The sequence below is a fragment of the Esox lucius genome, chromosome 8 (genome assembly GCF_011004845.1).
Source record: "Esox lucius isolate fEsoLuc1 chromosome 8, fEsoLuc1.pri, whole genome shotgun sequence".
NCBI lineage: Eukaryota > Metazoa > Chordata > Actinopteri > Esociformes > Esocidae > Esox > Esox lucius.
The window spans coordinates 10414637-10430464 of NC_047576.1; the positions used below are offsets into that span (position 1 = coordinate 10414637).

A 15828-nucleotide genomic window follows, 5' to 3' on the forward strand; every position below is an offset into this window, starting at 1 on the left:
CCTTTAATACAACAAAAATGTCTGGTCACGGTTTATTCTGCTCTACAATGAGGGTTACACGCCTTGCTACCAATACACATATGGGGCAGAGTATAAGCAATCTGTTGTATAGAATTCCAACTTGTGGATACGCAAAGAAAGTTGGTAAGTTTGGCGTCTCAGTTCTAGACTCCAGAAAACATGTTGACCTTTGTTTCCATGGTTTTATCAGGAAAATGTATCGCATCGCATGCATCATATAAGTGAATGGCACACGACCTACGCGCAATGTTTGTTTCGCAATATCTACAGTTCCTTTAGCTATACATTAATGCATACTGGAGATGAACAAACTAACGGAAACCCGACAGCTATAAAAGGGGTCAGACTATTATCACTTGGATATTTTGAGTTATCAGTGCAACATGAGACAACTTGCGGACTTCTTAAGAGTTAAAATAGTCTATGCCTGAATTGCAGGTGCATCGGTCAACAAAACTGCAAAATGTTTAAATGTGTCAAGGTGAACAGCCTCAAATTGTGACAGCATATGTTGAACATGGACAAATTGCATCAGCAAAGAGGAACTGTGGTTGCTAGTCGTATCTAATCAAGGGGAAGAGATGGACACTTCACAGGATAGTGCCACAATGCCCCAAAAACACAGCCAAGAAAATTGCCAGTGAAATTGAATCAGCATCTCTGTGACCCAATAAAAACGGTATGTTTTGATCTTCACAAAGCTGGAATTTATGTTAGGTCTGTTTCCAAGGTCAACGCGTAAAGATAAGGAGTACGGAGTACAAAACGTGGACCCCTGAGCATGGGGAAAAAATGAATAAGCTCTTATGAGCCATCCTTCACTGTATTTCTTACATCTGGACAGCTTTATGTTTGGAGAAAGCCAAAGGATGCCTTCAGCTCACAATGTCTGGTGATAACTGTTAAACATGGTGGGGTGACCGCAAGGTCCTGGGCAGCCATTGGGTCTGTTGATTGTTCTGCATGGTCATACAGGCCCTAAAATATAAGACCACTTTACAGGTCTATGGTGCAAACCCTGTTACCTCAAGTTCCAATATTCTAGGATGATAATGCTCCGGCTAAAGTAATGCAAGAGTAGTTTTATGAACACCAGGATGATGTCAAACGCCTTCCAAAGCTTCTCCAATTACCAGAGCTGAACATTGAACCTTTATTGGAAGTTCTGGAGTAGATTTCCTCCTCATTCATCCCTCAAAGAACTGGCGGCTTTCCTTGAAGATTGCTGCAATATCCCATTATACACAGCTCAGGACCTGTATGACAGCATTCCAAGGCGTATTGGAGATGTTTTGAAGGCAAACGGCGGCCCCACTCCTTATGAGGTCTCTGATATTGCTAAGAGTTTTGTTATTTACTTCACCCACTGTATATGCCACATTTTGTTCAGGATACCCACATTGATTCACAGTTCCTGTCGTAACTTCCTGTTTGAGTTCATGTGCAGTAGCTCTTAAACAACCACCGACTGAGTAACATGAATACATGTAACCTCCATGTACCGTTGCCTGGCCTCACTGTATTGCCTCACGGTAGATTGTGAAGTTAATATTTATTTCGGAAGACAATCTTTACGTTACACCTTCAGAACCTATATAGGCATTTAAAAAAGCAATCAGCACGTTTTTAAATGTGCTTTATAGTTTTCTCAGTCATTTTATTTTTCCCGTTTAATTTTTTTATTCATTCTTATCCCTTTTATTTAGAACTACTTTGCTGCATTACTTTTATTATTCATGCCGGATCCCACTTTTGTTTAGAAATCATGTTTTCTCTGTTTTTACCCTGTTATTTTAACATGTAAAGCAAACTTTGAATAGATTCTTATCCAAGAATTGTACTCTAGTGATTTAGGTTGGTCTAAGCCAGTGCCTCCGGGTTCACACAATGGCCAGGTTTCCATTACAAAATAATTGGTCTGCCTGGTGAAATGATACATGTATTTATCAGTGGTATTGCAGTAAGTTAGGATCAAAATCACTTTTCAATTCATAAGTAAATCTACACAGTCAACATTTTACCTGGTGTAAAATAACAGAATACTATAATCTATGCAATGTTGACACGCAGTTATGTACAATATGCAAAGATTGTATACCACGGTTATTACATTACAATTCTTTACTGCTCTAATTGTTTTAACCATTTTATAATAACACTATGGAATCTTGGGTTAACAATTTGACCTGTACTGCTCTATGCCTGCTGAATAGGCAGGCGAAAACTCTTAACCAGGCGATGACGGAGATAGCAAGGATGGACTATACGATTGATTGTCAGTTGCCGCAAGTGGTACATCTGCTGGTGTGCCTTTTTGGTGATTGTGGAGATGTTGTCCTGCCATCTGACATTGTGGAAGTTAATGGTCAATAGGAATTTGAATGATTCAGACAAAGAAAGCAGAAGTCGACTCTTGTTGGTCTTCCCTAACTCATTCTGATGTTTTGTAGCCTGACGAGTGACAGGTGTCCTGAAGTATTGTGTGCACCAGATGTTTTCATATAAACCTGTTTTCTCATTACCAGCATCCAAAGGAAAGGGCAAGGGCATAGGGAAAGATGTGCTTGCTGGTCCGGAGGTGTGTAAGGACCCTGTGAAGCTCACCTCTCATGCTGTTGGAGTCAACATTTTGAAGCAAGGAGACGACCCTGCCCTGAAACCTCGAAAGGAATACCCAGAGTGGTAAATGCTTAGAGGTTGCACTGCCTTGAGAAGAGAGTTGGCCATCTGTAATGGAAAATTTTACGTCTAACCTTCATTTGACCATACTTGAAATGTCAATAACTAGCAACCTTTATAAGCATGTAAGGTTGGGTGTAATTGATTAATGACAAACCATTTCAGATAAATCATTTTAGTGTAGCTAAGCTGTAACTTTTCTGCATCCCAGGCTGTTCCAGTTGCACCTTGGTCCCCCTAAGAAAATCCACGAGCTGGAGCCAGATAGCCGTGAATACTGGAAGGTCCTGAGGAAGGAGCACATGTGGCGCTTTAACAGGTTACACAAAGGGAAGAAGCTGTAGTACCCAGGGCAGCGAGAGACCTTTAGTGATCAGCTGCTCTCTGCAGAATTGTGTTCTGCAGACACTATAGTATACCTGTAACAGACTGACTTAGTACCTGTATGTGATCTTTCTGCTGAAAAGTAAACACCAATCATATCGAGATAACTCTTCCTAAAGACTGGCCTGGATCTCCAGTTTTTGCCATGTTATTTCTCATTTTATATGTTACCATGTGCTTCTTTGATACAGATTATGCAATAAAATTGTGACATGAGTTTGGATTTCTTCACTCCTTGCAAATAGCTTTCTGTTGCGATAATACAGATTCTCTGAAAAAAAAGAGCCATGTTTATTCTCGTTACTTCTCTGCGAAAGAACATCTAAATGGCTTTTGAGGTCTTCTCATTTTGTTCAAGATGTTGTGTATCAATCGTTAATAAATTTATATTTTGTTATTCTTTGTGATTATTATGAATAGTGTTTTTTCTTTTTTGCTGATAATGGAAAGCTTCTCTTTAGAGAAGCCAACATACTGTTCCCCTGACGCTGTTGCTGTGATTCTATTGGCGCAGGCAAGGTGAAACTAAACTTGAAGGGGAACTGCCTTTTCATGCAAATACAAAGGATGACACAAAATGAGGAACCGAACAAATGAGTGAAATTATTTACCTATGAGATTGACAAAGGCGAACTACTGTTACTCCGAGAAGTATGAGTAAATTAAAGGTTTAAATTAGATCGTTCGGCGTGGTTTACCCAATTGAAAAGTAGCGAAGGACTTCTCATCGGAAACATCGTTGGAATCGGGAAATACTTTTCAGTTTGTAAGTGTGAAAATGTGTTGTAATTTATAATATTGACACTATTCATGTTATATTATATCGGAAGCAGTTAAACGTAAATATATTCCTCTGTCAAGTGAATAATAGTCAACATTCGGTGAAATAAACTACTGCAGTTGACAAATATTCGCGAGCTAAGTTCGTTTTAAATTGGACATTCGGCTTGCTCGTGAAGTGGTAGTGGAAGAGATTTTCATTTAAATATCAACATTCCAGTAGCTTTCACCAAACCTGTAGCCAGATGACTAAATATAATAATAAAAATATTTTAATAAATATAATAATCATAGTACGCTTGAAGCTATTGGAATCCAAAATGAGAAGAATCTAAAGGTGAGGATTGTCATCATGATTTTCAGTCATTTCACTCTAACATTTTGGTCAGATCTTACCACTATATTCGTTTTTATAAAGTGTTTATTAAATGTGTACAACTTTTAACAATCTAATCTAACAAAGGTTTTTGCATGCTTTGCATACTGGGCAGTGATCACTGACAGCATGTGAAAGTTTTAACAATGTGTCTTCTATAGTGTGTTGGCTGGCACGGTTGACTCTGGATGACCACTGTCACTGTTTTGAGGTTAACTATTCAAACATTTTATAAAAACTAGAGTCATTGATTGTTGTGACTTTTTTTTCTTCCAAAAAGCTGTATTATTACTTAACCGACTAGAAATGGGTGACTGGAATCAATGTATTGGGACTTTGAGTGAAGGAGCTCGGAGCAAGTTAGCCGACATGCTGGACAATGTCAACTGTGGATGGAGACAACTTGCCAATATTGTCACTGAACAACCCCGATTCCAATGCAGGTGAAACTATAAAATGAACACTCAATTTTAAATAGTGTTGTATCAGTATTGTCGTTCCAGATATGTGGATAATGAAGTAAATAGCCCATCTCCATCTCACACTGATGTCATGAAGCAGTGCAAGTCCTTGTGGAGGCTATAGAGACAGTAGGAGTGTTTAGCTTAACCTGACAAGGTTTGTCACTATTGATTGACAGTGAGAAGGAGATGACCTGCTGTTCACTCCAGGTGCTTACTGCGACTGGCAGCCCTGGGCGCTACCTGCTGGAGAAACTGTCTGAACGCACCTGCACCCTGGGCTTCCTACTGGAATGCCTGAAGAAGATGGAACACCACGATGCTGTGCAATACCTCACTGATGGTTTCGCTCTTTCTCTTTATCTCTCAAATTAATTGCACATTTCCTATACAGGCAATACAATACAATAAGTTACTAACAATAGAAAACTAACATATTATATATTATATTTTTAAAAAGTTTATAGAGGGGGTTTATTCACAGAAATGTGTAACATTTAATGAGCTCCACTGTGGCACCTTACACGTGTGTGTGTGTGTGTGTGTGTGTTTATGTGTGTGTGTGTGTGTGTGTGTGTGCATGCGCGTGTATCATAAGTGATTGAGCCAATCCGGATCACAGAGGAGCCCCAGACCCAGCATGCTGCAGAGGGAGGCAGGGTGGTTCTGGTCTGTAAGGCTAGTGGCCCTGCTCCCATTGACTACCAGTGGTTCAGAGGCAAAGAAGAGGTCAGTTAGATGGATACTGCAGTACCCAGTATGTTATATTACACATAACATGGAGATGACACGAGGTGTGCCTGGGTAAGATTGTGTATTCTCTCTCTGTAGGTGCTGGGTGGAAGTGGTCCAGAGCTGGTCCTTGGCCCTTTAACCCTAGCTCACCAAGGACACTACATCTGCCGTGTCAATCGTAGAGATAACTTTACCTTCTCCAAGTGGGCACAAGTCCGCCTGGTCAGAACAGATGGTTCCAGTGCAGGTAACTCAATAACTACTTGACTGTTCAAATATACTTAAGTAGAACTTGTATACAGTCTTCTCCAAAATTATTGGCACCCCTGAGAATGAACAAAAACAACTGTGTAAAATTAATTATACAATTAATCAGACTATTTTTTTATATAGATATGGGAAAGTTATACAAATGCAAAGAGAACATTTTTATTTTCAATAAATGTATTTTCCAAAAGGTTTGCCGGGGCCCTTGTTAAGTTCCACAGTATTTCATATTTTGCATGCAGGGTGGCCTTGTGATCATGAGCGTTCAGTAAACAAAAGGTTGCTGGTTTGAATCCCCAAGGCAACAATGGGAAAACCCCTTTTGCTTTTGTCTCCGAGCAAGACAATTATCCTCAACTGCTCACAGGCCATGTCTTGGAAAAACTTTCCCTCGTCCCAAAAAATGTGCAATAACTCAGGAACTTCTGAATCCAATTAGACTTTAATGAGGATCATAAAAGCAGCGTCTGTCTGCAGATATACTGCCCTTCCAAACTCAGACACTCACATTTATACAGTAACATCTTACATGACGTTATGTGACCATCCCTTTATGTTAATCCCTTGGGCTTGTGCCACTTTGGTTTCCCAACTTTCTGGGATCCGCCCTTCAAACCATTACATAATTAAACATTGGTGGCTCAAGTTCTAGAAGCCTAATAATAATTGAGCCATGAAAATGATTATTTGATCTCCTAGCCCAGGGAAACCTTAATCAACAACTCCCTGTTTTCTGAGCTCAGGGAAACAATCAACCTTGCTGATACTCTCCTCTTCCCAAGGGCTTCAAAGACAAGCCACAGATCCGTTTGTCATCCACATGAAATATAATATTGCATAATAACATTAGTCTCAAGAGTACAGTCAGGAGAAATCCAAACTGTCATACACACAGAAATCCAAACTGTCATACACACAGAAATCCAAACTGTCATACACACAGAAATCCAAACTGTCATACACACAGAAATCCAAACTGTGTACCTTAATGTTTGTCAGCCTTTCTTTCTTCACAATTAAATGTGGAAAAATCTAAGACAAACAGACTGTCTAGAAACATTTTTAAAATGGCTCTTAGGCCCAAGTTTAAATGTTTTAACAATTGTGTAGTACAGATACATTTTATGAAAATACTTCTAGAGTGATTGCAGTAAATTAGAAAAGGTTCTTAATTAGCGCAGACTGAATAATCTCAAGGATCTGAAAATATTATGTAAGGAGGAATGGTCTGAGGTTCTTTCCAATGGAAAAGTTGTGTGTGTGTGTGTGTGTGTGTGTGTGTGTGTGTGTGTGTGTGTGTATGTATATATATATATATATATATATATATATATATATATATATATATATATATATATATATATATATATATATATATACAGTATCTCACAAAAATGAGTATGCTCCTCACATTTCTGTAAATATTTGAGTATATCTCAACACTGTGTGTTGTGTTATTTTGAGGGGACAGCAAATTTGCACTGTTATACAAGCTGTACACTCACTACTTTACATTGTAGCAAAGTGTCATTTCCTCAGTGTTGTCACATAAAAAGATATACTGAAATATTTACAAAAATGTGAGGGGTGTACTCACTTTTGTGAGATACTGTATATATATGGATATATATATATATATATAATATGGATATAAAAGGTCTACACACCCCTGTGTGACATCATTTATCTTTGTCTCATTCTTTTACATCAGAAACACAAACAAGCATTTCGACAGTGGTGTGTAGACTTTTTATATCCACTGTACATACATACATAGAGGAGACCGTTTTCACCAGAAGAGCAGTGGCCTGGATTGGGACCCATGCTGCGGTAGCTCATACACATGAAACATTGTACAGAAAGGCTTGGTGTTGTTGATTTTAACTTGCATTCCCTTTTCTAAAAACTAGTTGACTTGTTGTGTTTCAGGTGCCACAAGTAGCTTTTCCCCATCCTTAGAGACTGGAGTGCATATCGTTCATCAGCCCCAATCCCAGGCAGTAGCGGAAGGGGAGTCCCTGTGTCTGGAGTGCTTTGCTGAGGCTAACCCTCCTCCTCAGTACCAGTGGTACCATAATAAACAACCAGTGCCAACGGGGAAGGATAGAACTTTGAGGGTGAGAGGAAATATGCTGAGTCAAAGTTGTTCTGGATGGAAGTGTGAGACAAAATTCCCCCACGACAGTGTGATTGATCAGCAACTATCTGTCACTACAGCTAAGTGGCATGACACATTTTACTGTACAGCAGAGTGGCCTTTTATTGTCCCCAACACAAGGTGTACCTACAGTGGATATAAAAAGTCTACACACTCCTGTTAAAATGCCAGGTTCTTGTGATGTAAAAGAATGGGACAAAGATAAATCATGTCAGAACTTTAATGTGACCTATAATGTGAACAGTTCAATTGAAAAACAAACTGAAATCTTTGATGGGGAAAAGTAGAAAATAAAAAACTCACAATAACCTGGTTGCATAAGTGTCCACACCCTTAACCCTTTGGCGCGTACGATCACACCAGTGTGATCAATCTAGAGTGGTCCCTGGAGCGTACGATCACACCGGTGTGATTAGAACGTCATGTTTAGAACGCACCATTAGCATACCTAGCTACAAGTAACGTAACAATGGCTGGTAAAACCGCGCTATTATTTACTCACATTTAGCTCAAACAGTGTTTATAACTTTATTTCCTGATTGTAATTGTTTCAAGACCATACTATGATATTAACCAGGTAGAAAGCATTCAAATCGGGACAAGAAGTGTTAGTTACGTACCAACAGACAGCCAACACTAATGCACAAAAACGAATTATATTAGCGACTACTACCGATCAAAACCATTGCAAAAACTTTCTAGAAGTTACGTTCCCCGTTGTATGCATTTTATATAGTTTATTCATTTTCACTGCATTGAATAACTGGTCACGATTTGTTAGCTAGCGGGCAGCTGACGTTTGCTAGCGGTTAGCTGACGTTTTCTAGCTAGCTACAGTAATAAATCAACCAACTTTTGTAGCTCTTAGAATTCGAGTCAATGAGAGAAGCTTGCAATGCAATGCATGTAGTGTTCCTTACCTAGCAAGATGACTGTTCAAAGGCTGGCGTGAGTTCAAATGCTGCAGAGTACCGAAGTCACGTGCAAAAAAACTCACGCTGGGGGGTCGGTAAGGAATATTTGAAACTCACGCGTGAAAAGGTTAAACTAATACTTTGTTGAAGCCCCTTTTGATTTTATTACAGCACTTTTTGGGTAGTAGTCTATTAGCATGGCAAATCTTGACATGGCAATATTTGCCAACTCTTCTTTGCAAAAGCGCTCAATATCTGTCAAATTGCAAGGACATCTCCTGTGCACAGCCCTCTTCAGATCACCCCACAGATGTTCAACTGGATTCAGGTCTGGGCTCTGGCTGGGCCATTCCAAAACGTTAATCTTCTTCTGGTGAAGCTGTGCTTTTGTTGATTTGGATGTGTGCTTTGGGTTGTTGATGTGCTGAAATGTAAACTTCCTCTTCATCTTCAGCTGTCTAATGGATGCTTGAAGGTTTTGTGGCAAAATTGCCTGGTATTTGGAACAGTTCATAATGCCCTCCACCCTGACTAAGGCCCTTGTTCCAGCTGAAGAAAAACAGCCTCAAAGCATGATGCTGCCACCACTGTGCTTCACTGTTCTTTGGGTGATGTGCAGTGTTGTTTTTGCACCAAACATACCTTTTGGAATTATGGCCAAAAGGTTCAACCTTGGTTTCATCAGGCCATAACACATTTTTCCACATGCTTTTGGAGACTTGATGTTTGTTTTTGCAAATTTCAGCCGGGCTTGGATGTTTTTCTTTGTAAGAAAAGGCTTCCGTCTTGCCACCCTACCCCATAGCCCATTCATATGGAGAATACGGGAGATTCATGTCACCTGTCACGTTGTCACGTCTAGCAAACAGCCAGTCATTTCCTGCAATTCCTGTAATGTTGCTGTAGGCCTCTTGGAAGCCTCCCTAACCAGTTTTCTTCTCATCTTTTCATCAATTATGGAGGAACATCCAGTTCTTGGTAATGTCTCTGTTGTGCCATATTTTATCCAATTGATGATGACTGTCTTCACTGTGTTCCAAGGTATATCTAATGCTTTGGAAATTATTTTGTACCCTTCTCCTGACTGATATCTTTCAACAGTGAGATCCCTCTGACGCTTTGGAAGCTGTCTGCGGACCATGGCTTTTGCTCTGTGATGAAACTAAGAAAATGTCAGGAAAATCCTACTAGAACAGCTGAACTTTATTTGTGATTAACCAGAGTCCCTTTAAATGATTTCAGGTGTGTAATGACTTTTATTTAACATGCGTTTGATTGTGATTGGTTAATTCTGAATACAGCCACATCCCCAGTTATAAGAGGGTGTGCACACTTATGCAACCAGGTTATTTTAAGGTTTTTATTTTTCATTTTTTCCCCCTCAAAGATTTCAGTTTGGTTTTCAATTGAATTGTTCACATTATAGGTCACATTAAAAGTGGAAAAAGTTCTGACATGATTTATCTTTGTCTCATTCTTTTACATAACAATAACCTGGCATTTTCATAGGGGTGTGTTGACTTTTTATATCCATTGTATGTAATGATCATGCAGTTTGATCAGCTTCTTGATATGCCACACCGGTTAGGTTGGTCAATTATCAAATGAGAAAAATTCACTAATAGGGATGTAAATAGATTTGTGCATAAAATATTACAGAATTCATTTTTTGCATAAGAAAACTTTGTGTGATCTTTTATTTTAGCTGATGAAAACCTGAGTCTGGGTTAGTCCCAACACGTTGAAATTACATGTTTTTTTTGTAGTGTATGTGTCAAAGTATTATGTTTTTGGTTCAGTCCGATTCGCTTTATCAGATATTACGTTTTGACATTATCAATCAGTAAAAAAAAAGATATATACTTCTGAAAGGGTGCAAATACTTTCTCACGGCCATGTATATATTATCTGGTTTGGTGGGCAGATCCTGTGTGTGACCACTGCAGATAGAGGACAGTACAGCTGCAAGGTGTTTAACCTCTACCATGAAGTTTGGAGCAACCCGGTTCTTGTAAAAATAGGTGAGAGTGGTGCATCTGGTGATTGAATTTTCTGTTTCTGGTCTTTGTGTTCTCTGGGCAGACTTTGATGATTCATTTAATGTGTTCATTACATTTTGGCTTAGCTTTCATGCATGAAATGGTTGAGGTGGCATTTTACTTTGTGGCATTTCACTGCTATATTTTTGAGGCAGATCTGCCCAAAATTAAAATGGTGTGTTTGCTTGACTCAACGATGAGAGTACAGCATGCATCCCAACTCTAAAGTCCCAGAAGTAAAACTGATTCTACTGTGTAGGAGTGTGAGGAGGCAAACTGATAGACGGACTGGCGAGAAAGTTTAAAATGGGAATATTTTAGGTACTTTTGCCTGAGATATTTTGTGTGAATAAATATTCAAAATATTAACTTAATGTTACATTTTGGCTTTAGGATATGAATAAGCACTAACTGAAATGTATTGTCCTCTCAGATCATGAGGGCATATCTGCTTCCTGAGCAACCCTTGCAACAAAAATATGCAACACTCTAGTTGTAAGAAGGAAAGCACATGACACTCACTTCCTTGTTTCTGTTTTTTTTTAGACCCTGGGTCCTGCATTGATGCCTCCTTTCGTGAAGAAAACCATGGTAAAAACATGTTAGTACCTTAATCAAAACATTTTCTCTCTCAACATTTTGCTGTGTGAAAATTGATAACAGCATTGCAAACAATGTTTTTTAGCTCCAAGCCCATCCAGGCAGATTAGTGAATTATATGGTAAGTGCAATAAAATATATTGCTATCCCAAAGGAAATGAAGTGTAAAATTAATTGCAGTTAATTAACATTGGTTGCAGAATATTTCTGTTACAGGGAGTATGTCCTCTTTCCTCATGCCTTGGTATCCTCTTGCTTGTCATAGCCACAGATAAGGTGGCCCTTCTAATGGGCAACATGAACTACCTGCACCATAGGCCACTGCGAGCGCCCATGGCAGATGTCCACGAGATGACTAACCTGCTGCGCCAGCTGGACTTCAAGGTGGTCTCTCTGCTGGACCTCAACTGGCAGGAAATGCACAGCGCAGTGACTGAGTTCCTACTGCTCCTTGACAAAGGAGTCTACGGTCAGTTAAGCTGTTATAAGCTGTCAATGTATTTAATTAGTAAGGTTACAATATGCATTGTCCAGCTGTCTCTCATTGTTCCCTCCACTTCTCCCATCATGTTCCAGGGCTTCTGTACTTTGCGGGTCATGGTTATGAGAATTATGGGAACAGTTTCATGGTGCCCATTGATGCCCCTGCATCGTATACCTCCGACAATTGCCTGTGGGTTCAGGATGTGCTACAGCGGATGCAGGAGCGAGAGACGGGGCTCAATGTCTTTCTGTTGGACATGTGTCGCAAAAGGTGCAGTTCTCTCCATGAACAACTTCATTGGGTTCTACGGAAATGTACTGAGGATTTTTGCTGTTACGGTGTTTAAACTGAACTAGGAGTTGTATTACTACATGTATTCTGTCGTAGAAACCTGAACGATGGCGTGCCTCCTCAGCCGGGCCAACTGAAAGTGACCGCAAACATTGTATTTGGTTACGCCACGTGAGTTGCTTCTGACTCATCACAAACCTCTTTCACACAAGAACGTGTAGCACAGACTGCTTTATTTGAATCTCTGATTATGTCTAGGTGTGTCGATGCAGAGGCTTTTGAGGTGAACAAAGACGACTTGTCCAATGGGATCTTCATCAGTTTCCTCAAGAGGAGAGTTATGGAGGACGAGAAAGTGACAGTCATGCTAGACAGGGTGGCTGAAGGTGTGAATGATTACATTCAATATATGCTGCAGAAAAACAAACATATTTTGACATATTGCGCCACTCAATATATCATGATTGCCAATCACTACAAACAGTGTGAATATTACTTCTCTGTTTTGTTTATACAGTTAGGTCCGGAAATAATTGGACACTTGACACAGGTTTTGTTATATTGGCTGTTTACCAAAATATATTCAAGTTACAGTTAAATAATGAATATGGCCTTAAAGAGCTGTCTCTCAGCATTACTTTGACAGTATTCACATCTAAATTGGAGGAAGGGTTTAGGAATTACAGCTCTTTTATATGTAGACCCCTCTTTTTCAAGGGACCAAAAGTAATTGGACAGTTGACCCAAAAGCTGTTTTATGTAAAGGTGTGGGCTATTCCTCCACTTTTTCTTCCTCAATTAAGCAGGTAAAAGGTCTGGAGTTGGTTCCAGGTGTGGCATTCGCATTTGAACCCACAACACCCCGTCAAAGGAGCTCTCAATGGAAGTGAAACAGGCCATCCTTAGGCTGCAAAAAAAATAATCCAATCTGAGAGATAGCAGGAAAAAAAGTATGAAGAAGGCTTGGAACGGCTTATGATCCGAAGCATACCACATCATCTGTAAAACATGGTGGAGGCAGTGTGATGGCATGGGCATGCATGGCTTCCAGTGGCACTGGGTCACTAGTGTTTATTGATGATGTAACAGAAGACAGAAGCAGACAGATTAATTCTGAAGTGTATTGGGATATAATGTCTTCTCAGATTCAGCCAAATTCAGCAAAGTTGATTGGACAGTGCTTCAATTTACAGATGGACAATAACCCAAAACACTGCAAAAAAGAATCTCAGCCCCATTGAGCATGCATTTCACTTGCTTAAGACAAAACTTATAGCAGAAAGACCTACGAACAAATTCAATACATTTAAGCCCCTGAAATAAGGGGACTGTGAATGAAAACTGAAATTAAAGACTTTTAGCTTGAATTAAAGCAGAAAGTCTGCACTTCAATTGCATCTCAGTTGTTTCATTTCAAATCCATTGTGGTGACAAAGAGAGGCAAAATTATGAAAACTGTGTCCGTGTCCAAATATTTCCGGAACTAACTGTATGTCTGGGTTTGAATGTCTGTACAGACATGGGTCGGTGTGACATCACACGAGGACGGCAGGCTCTAGAGTTACGCAGTAATCTTTCTGAGAGACGTGCACTCACTGATCGTATCCAGTCCTCTGGCTGCCCAGAGACCGCCTCAGCACGGAACCTGCAGTGGGCCATAGCACATGGTACGTTATTTTAACAAGTGGGTTTTATACCCAGGTTGTTGATAAAGATACCATTTCCCCTGTGAGCTAAATGCACTGCATTAGCTCTGGGAGTTAATGTAGAGCTAAATAAGCACCGCATGACAGCTTTAATGAGCATTGCTTTTTGGTCCAGTTCTTCCAGACAGCCGAAACCTGCAGTTTGACTGCGGTGTGACGGTACAGCTGGGTTTTGCTGCAGAATTCTCCAATGTCATGATCATCTATACCCGAATACTGGAGAAGCCAAAGGATATTGAGTCCTGCTCTGCCCACCTCACCGACTTCACTGAGGTTAACAAATACATTTTCAATATTTCTCCACTGCAGCACAATTCACCGTGTTAACTATTCATAAAACATTGCAATCATTCCTGTTCTTATTTTGTTCTGTTTGACGGCAGGGTTTGGATCTGGATCTGAAAATGAGTAATCAGGAGACCCTCCTGGATGCAGGAAGTTTACTGCCATTGGAAATCCTCCAGCCTACAGAGCTTCCAGGCCTCTATACTCGCCTCAAAGGCCTGCAGAGACTCAGGGTCAGGGTTTAAATACACATTGACTCTCTGGGTTCCCAAAAACCATGGGACCAGTTTTACTGTTAATCAGGAATAAAAATGTTATCATTAATTTTAGCAGTTTTTATATTGGATAAAGAATATGTGAGAGCCCAGGGGACACCCTTTAGGAACCCTGATCGAAGTGATGGTGATTCTCTTTATGCATGCTTATGGTTTAAATAAGCAGACTATGCCATTATTCTGACTTTGTGTATGCTTCTCATTACAGAAGGAGCTGACATTTACTGTGTGCCTTCAGTATCAGTACACAAATTTGGATGAGGAGGTCCAGGAGAGACAAACGGTTGTAGTGGGCAAACCACTGGTATCCAAACTCAATCTTTACGAGCCTCGGCTTCCCCGGTCCCTCTCTGCCTCCGTCTCATTTGACTTTCACTCATTCAGCCAATCTTCCTCCTTCCCAGAGGGCTTTGGGTCAAGCTTTCCTGACACAGAGAATTCCTCCATTGGTTCAGCATCCACCACCTGGTCATATTACTCATTACAGCCAGGAGAGTACAAAGGGAGCATCAGTATACCAGTGGAGGATGACAGTCGAGCAGTGTTTGACTCTGACCTCCCTCAGCCACTCACATCAAGCAAAAGCCTCCCTCATGGTCAAGTTGAGGACCATACATACCGGTTCAGTAACATGCAAAACTATCATTCCTATTAGTCCTGTCAAATGTGTGGAGTTGTTTGCCATGTTACCCATTCTGTCTGAACAGATCAAAATTACTGACCTAACTAAAAAAAAAATATCTAAAAACCTGCATTGTTTATATTTTGAATAAAGAATATAGAGAAACAGTGTAATAAACTATATTTGTGCTTATGTAATGATGTTTTAATAATATTTGAAAACATTGTGTCTTTTCTACAGATGAAAAAATAGCTATTTTGCATTATTACATTCATGTCACATTGTGATATTAATGATTGGATTCTTTAAAAATAAAAAATGATTCTGGATGTTTTTATTGTTACTCAAAAACTGTCCACACAAAAACACCTCGTTTTTGTTTACTCTTTAATTACCAAATATAAATTATTACAAAGGCACAATAACCTCCCCAAAATATATTATTTAAGACTGAACTAATGCATTAAATTAAAAATCTAAGAAAATGATTACCTATTATCCAATTATGTAAATCCTCCAAAAATTATGTTAATCTACTACAAGAACAAAACCACTAGTACATAACACAAATTCTTAAAATATGCATCTTTGGCTTTTGTTGGTGCAGGAAAACCAAGATATCTACAACTGATTAGATTTATAGCACCTGGTATATTCTTTAGTACATGTCAAATTATATTTAAGCATTACTTCCAAACATTACCAATGGCATCCATTAAATGCTGAACTGGTCATATCTCTTGCTTATTCC

At 39.5% G+C, this 15828-nt stretch overlaps 2 protein-coding genes across 2 annotated transcripts; both read left to right on the top strand.

The window, feature by feature from the left end:
• Window positions 1–8: 8 nt before the first annotated feature.
• On the top strand, window positions 9–3479 carry mrpl54 (mitochondrial ribosomal protein L54). The gene is given in 3 exon segments (NM_001303667.1): window positions 9–144; window positions 2547–2703; window positions 2912–3479. Coding segments are annotated over 3 exon segments (417 nt in total). The 5' UTR covers window positions 9–17; the 3' UTR covers window positions 3045–3479.
• A 76-nt stretch (window positions 3480–3555) lies between these two features.
• malt2 (MALT paracaspase 2) lies at window positions 3556–15402 on the top strand. The gene is made up of 17 exons (XM_029121784.2): window positions 3556–3850; window positions 4521–4683; window positions 4881–5044; window positions 5300–5430; window positions 5533–5683; window positions 7633–7820; window positions 10700–10796; window positions 11361–11405; window positions 11500–11535; window positions 11680–11883; window positions 11991–12168; window positions 12286–12360; window positions 12448–12575; window positions 13707–13856; window positions 14011–14168; window positions 14279–14413; window positions 14664–15402. Exons 2-17 carry the CDS (start codon window positions 4547–4549, stop codon window positions 15108–15110), a joined length of 2424 nt encoding a protein of 807 aa, XP_028977617.1. The 5' UTR covers window positions 3556–3850; window positions 4521–4546; the 3' UTR covers window positions 15111–15402.
• Window positions 15403–15828: the final 426 nt, after the last annotated feature.